We start from the raw sequence: 5,717 nt of genomic DNA on the forward strand, positions 1-5,717 counted from the left end.
TCTGATTCGTGTCTCATAACTTTTGTACTATAGAACACACACTCAGTTTTCTTTCCAGGGAAACAGTCCATTCATACTATTACATGTTCATACTACGTCAAATTGAACTTCTAGCAGTCAAATAAAACCAAGGTTAACTACCAAGTAGAACAACTGCAATCATTGGGAACTTGTACCACTGCAGACTCACCATAAAAAATATACATTGATATATGCATTGCTTTTGAAACCATGATAACATATAAATTATTTGCCTTAATAAATAAATCATTAGATAACATGAATGTACTATATATGAATGTTTAATGTTGAGGCAACATTGCCACAGTTTTCATAATTACGGTTGCCTTGGTTTTTGGTTAACTGCCTTCAGCGCTTACAGCGCTTTGATTATAGTTCGTTCTTATGTTGTACTGTTTATACCACTGTCCAGGTTAGGGGGAGGGTTGGGATCCCGCTAAAATGTTTAAGCCGCCACATTATTTATGTATGTGCCTGTCCAAGTCAGGAGCCTGTAATTCAGTGGATATCGTTTGTTTATATGTTCATATTTGTTTTTCGTTCATTTTTTTTACATAAATAAGGCCGTTAGTTTTCTCGTTTGAATTGTTTTACATTGTCTTATCAGGGCGTATTATAGCTGACTATGCGGTATGGGCATTTACTCATTGTTGAAGGCCGTATGGTGACCTATAGTTGTTAATGTCTGTGTCATTTTGGTCTTTTGTGGATAGTTGTCTCATTGGCAATCATACACATCTTCTTTTTTATAAGGTCTCTCTAGACCCATTACATTTTTTGTGGGTTTTATTAAGCATTAGTTGAACCATTTTAGATATTTAGCTCCAGTTTTCTGCAGCTTGTTATATACAGTCAATGCAAATATACTTTTATCTTTATAGAAATGTCAGTGAAATGCAGATTACTTGAAGGATTAGCATTGTTTCCAAAAGACATGTCACCTAAATGGAGGGTTCACGTCTTCAAGCAGGCATTTGTAAGTTTGTTAGTATCAAAGTTTTTTTGATGAACATCATTTTATTGCAGATGTGTCAATTAATATCCCTAGATAGGTCATTACACTTTTTGAAATGAAATATTGTCTCTTTTATGTATATAATAACCATTAAATAGATTTCAGAATGTGATAGAGTAGACATTTATTTTGTATGAAAAATATTCAAAACAAGAGAGATACATTTGATGATCCTAAATACATTTAGTCCATCATTTTTACTGAAGTATTTTTCACTACAGTTTTGGATAATAAGGAAATAACTAACTCTAATATTTTCACATAACTATTAAACTTTAATATGGACCATAAATGCTGAAATGGTTTTCTAAATCTAAGCATATGAAAATTTTAAACTCGTAATTTTGATTTTCTGATTTTGTTTGAATAGATAATCTAAAAATATAATAACATATTGTTTTGTAAATCTTTTAGTCTGCACAGATTGGCAAATTAGAAAATACAGCCATGACATCCTTCCCTACCTTACTTCTACATTTAGGACCTAATGCCAACCATCTTGTTCATGATCTTATCAGGTATGCTATACATTAAGTTAAAGAGGTTTCCAGTTAACACAGATTTTATTTTTATTTTTTAGAAATCTTCAATTAGTATGTGAAGCATTTCAACATGTTGACACTATTAAAAAATAATAGAACATTTAGTTATTTCATGTCAAACTTATAAAATATTATATCTATTCAAAAGATAATTGAAATTTGTTTCTAAGACATCAAATTAATCAAAAATGCATTTTTTTTTATACCCCTGCTTTAAAAAGAGGGGGTATACTGTTTTACATATCTGTCCATCTGTCAGTCCGTTTCCGTGAATGTTTTTCATCGCATCTTTCTCTGGAACTACATAACAAGGATTTCTGAAAATTGGTTTCAGGGTTTATGTTAGTCAACTATACTATGTGATGAGTTTTAAAGATTCATCACTCAACAACTCCTTGTTTACCTTATACCTTTAGCTGGACAGGGGTATCATTAATTAACAGTAGCTCACAGATTCACTTGTATTTCAGCCCTGTTATAGATGATAGAAGTAGAGAAGTTCAGTTATCATTGGCCAATAATGTAGGGATTTTAGCCTGTGTTGTTTGCAGGAAGGCTGTCCTAAGGTAATTAATGTTTATGATACATTTAAGATTGCATTTGTTGTTAGCAATATTTTTGGTTTCAATTTAATCATCAGAAAAAAGAAGAAATATTCATCATATGATAGAAGGGTATAGTTATGATGTAAATGAAACAAAACTGTCAGGTACTGTAAACAATTGAAACAAAGACTTCTTCAAAAAGACTGTACAGAATAAAGCATAAAGTCATAAGAGACCTCAAATTAAAAAAAAATAATTCATATGTTTTTTATAACTCAATGGATGGTTTTTCATTATAAAACTTATGTACAAATACTTTTTTTCTGAAGAAAATTCTTTAATTTGTTCATATTAAGAAGAAGTTTACTTTATTTTAATTGCAATTCCCTGACATATTATCGGTATGCAAAGTGACCTCTATGTGACCCATCTCTTAAAAATCTGATGATCGCAATACGCATGGATGTCCTTAAAATAAACTGTTATCTGATTGTACATGTTAAACACAACAACACTGACCGATTAAAAAAAATTTAACAGTTATACGAAATTTATGCGAAAAAATGATAAAATCGTGCACAGAAGACTAAGTTTATGATGTCTGTGTCATTGTTCAAGAATTGGAATAACATTATTTTTCACTGGTCACTCGTTTATTATGACTTTAATTGCAAGTGTTATGACAATGCTTTTACAAAGAAAATTCAGTTACAAAGTATTTAATTTTTTCAGTTTCAAAATGAAATTATTTTCTAGGCATGAATTCTTGTGAAAAGTTACAAGTTGTTATAAATGATTTCTGTTTCAGGTACAAATCTGATGGGTTAAAAAGTCCTTTTTATGAGTCATTTGAGATACAGTGCTTGTCTTGTGACAACTTAAAAGGTATTTTTAATAGCATAAATTGTCAAAATATCACCTGCTTGTTCGGGTGCACTCGACTCCAATCTTAATTGACTAGGATTGTCAGTTTTTCTATCGAAAGTCTTGGTTTTCTCTAAGCAATCTGGCTTCATCCACCAACAAAAATTGGCCGCCACGTAATATCCCAAAAGCTGTGATTAAAGTGGCGGTAAAACACCAAAAATCATAATCAAATCAAGTTCCAGTTTTTGTTAAAGCTTACTTACCATGAATTCATGGTCAAATCAACTTGAAATTTAATACACATGTTCAGTTTGGTGTGGAATCTCACAGTGCACTTTAATAATTAAAATGAGATTGTAGATTGAGCGTGGTGTCATATGAACTTTTTCTGGATTTCACATTGTTTTAATGAATATACTGGACTGTATTAAAGTTTGTAACATAGAATCTCTACAGGAATATAACATCTAATTTCATCAGTGAGAAAGGGAAAATGAAATATCATAAATTTACTTGATAAAGAAGACATTTTGGAAGTGAAAATTTGATAGTTTGGAATAGAATCAACATATACCTTGATATGTGTGTAAATTGATAACTATGCTATTTAATATGAAGAAGTTAAATATATATCCTGCATTTTATTTTCAGATGAGCAGTCCAACAATGCCTCTAAGAGCAGACCAAACCTAGTGGATCCAAATATGTTTGTTCCTTATCTGACTTTACTGTCATCAGATGATACAGCAATCAAGAAAAGTGAGAGATTTAACACCCTATCACTCAATTTAAAGTTTTGATGAAGTTTACAGTTAAAATGATTGCCAAATCAATACAGAAATGTGTTCATCTCATGTTGATCAAATCTTTTCATTTTACACTATATGACTTAAAACTAATATTTTTGCTCCAGTTGTAAACAATACACCTTATCGCTATTCCCGGCTGACCGTCCGCTTGAACTTTTGACGTCAACAACAATCACTTTTCCATTGTGGCGTCAGACATTTGTTTTATGACGTCAAAATTTTACGGGAACCTGTGTGATTTCCAGCAATGGCGGACAAATAGCGATAAGGTGTATAGTCAAACATGTGAACACATTTTAGTTCTCTTCAATACATTGTTACTGTTTTAAAATACCATAATGATGAAATCATCTGCAACATGATTTTTTTTCATAAATTAAGTGTTATCAATGCTATTTATATTGTTGCTTTGTTTCTGTGTTGACAATCCAAACGTTATGTTATAGGTATTATAGAGAGTTTGAAGAGAATGTTTGGACATATAGGAGTGAGGGCCAAAAGTTCTACAATAGTCAGTATGTTAGATACAGCTCTAGATGTCCTCGTTGATCCTGATTATAATATCAGAGTTAGTTTTAGGTAAGTTCTACAATATTCAGTATGTTAGCTACAACTCTAGATGTCCTCGTGATCCTGATTATAAGAGTTAGTTTTAGGTAAGTTCTACAATAGTCAGTATGTTAGATACAACTCTAGATGTCCTCGTTGATCTTGATTATATCAGAGTTAGTTTTAGGTAAGTTCTACAATATTCAGTATGTTAGATACAACTCTAGATGTCCTCGTTGATCCTGATTATAAGAGTTAGTTTTAGGTAAGTTCTACAATAGTCAGTATGTTAGCTACAACTCTAGATGTCCTCGTTGATCCTGATTATAAGAGTAGTTTTAGGTAAGTTCTACAATAGTCAGTATGTTAGATACAGCTCTAGATGTCCTCGTTGATCCTGATTATAATATCAGAGTTAGTTTTAGGTAAGTTCTACAATATTCAGTATGTTAGCTACAGCTCTAGATGTCCTCGTTGATCCTGATTATATCAGAGTTAGTTTTAGGTAAGTTCTACAATAGTCAGTATGTTAGATACAGCTTTAGATGTCCTCGTTGATCCTGATTATTAATATCAGAGTTAGTTTTAGGTAAGTTCTACAATAGTCAGTATGTTAGATACAACTCTAGATGTCCTCGTTGATCCTGATTATATCATAGTTAGTTTTAGGTAAGTTCTACAATAGTCAGTATGTTAGATACAACTCTAGATGTCCTCGTTGATCTTGATTATATCATAGTTAGTTTTAGGTAAGTTCTACAATAGTCAGTATGTTAGATACAACTCTAGATGTCCTCGTTGATCCTGATTATAAGAGTTAGTTTTAGGTAAGTTCTACAATAGTCAGTATGTTAGCTACAACTCTAGATGTCCTCGTTGATCCTGATTATATAGAGTTAGTTTTAGGTAAGTTCTACAATAGTTAGTATGTTAGATACAACTCTAGATGTCCTCGTTGATCCTGATTATATCAGAGTTAGTTTTAGGTAAGTTCTACAATAGTCAGTATGTTAGATACAGCTCTAGATGTCCTCGTTGATCCTGATTATAATATCAGAGTTAGTTTTAGGTAAGTTCTACAATAGTCAGTATGTTAGATACAACTCTAGATGTCCTCGTTGATCTGATTATAATATCAGAGTTAGTTTTAGGTAAGTTCTACAATAGTCAGTATGTTAGATACAACTCTAGATGTCCTTGTTGATCTTGATTATATCAGAGTTAGTTTTAGGTAAGTTCTACAATATTCAGTATGTTAGATACAACTCTAGATGTCCTCGTTGATCCTGATTATAATATCAGAGTTAGTTTTAGGTAAGTTCTACAATAGTCAGTATGTTAGATACAACTCTAGATGTCCTCGTTGATC

At 31.6% G+C, this 5,717-nt stretch overlaps 1 protein-coding gene across 1 annotated transcript; it reads left to right on the forward strand.

Moving 5' to 3' along the window:
- Window positions 1–904: 904 nt before the first annotated feature.
- Window positions 905–4,382, forward strand: LOC139504744 (serine/threonine-protein kinase atr-like). Its single transcript, XM_071294723.1, has 6 exons — window positions 905–997; window positions 1,451–1,554; window positions 2,049–2,144; window positions 2,932–3,008; window positions 3,642–3,749; window positions 4,246–4,382. Exons 1-6 carry the CDS (start codon window positions 905–907, stop codon window positions 4,380–4,382), a joined length of 615 nt encoding a protein of 204 aa, XP_071150824.1.
- The last annotated feature ends 1,335 nt before the right edge of the window (window positions 4,383–5,717 follow it).

Source organism: Mytilus edulis, unplaced genomic scaffold (genome assembly GCF_963676685.1).
Source record: "Mytilus edulis unplaced genomic scaffold, xbMytEdul2.2 SCAFFOLD_2353, whole genome shotgun sequence".
Taxonomy (NCBI): Eukaryota; Metazoa; Mollusca; class Bivalvia; order Mytilida; family Mytilidae; genus Mytilus; species Mytilus edulis.

What these genes read in the sequence shown, in the direction of transcription:
- LOC139504744 (XM_071294723.1), top strand. Translation starts at nt 905, where the DNA reads ATGTCAGTGAAATGCAGATTACTTGAAGGATTAGCATTGTTTCCAAAA. An exon ending in CTTGTTCATGATCTTATCAG is followed by an intron (nt 1,555 to 2,048) that starts GTATGCTATACA and finishes CTTGTATTTCAG; the next exon opens with CCCTGTTATAGATGATAGAA. An exon ending in TGATACAGCAATCAAGAAAA is followed by an intron (nt 3,750 to 4,245) that starts GTGAGAGATTTA and finishes GTTATGTTATAG; the next exon opens with GTATTATAGAGAGTTTGAAG.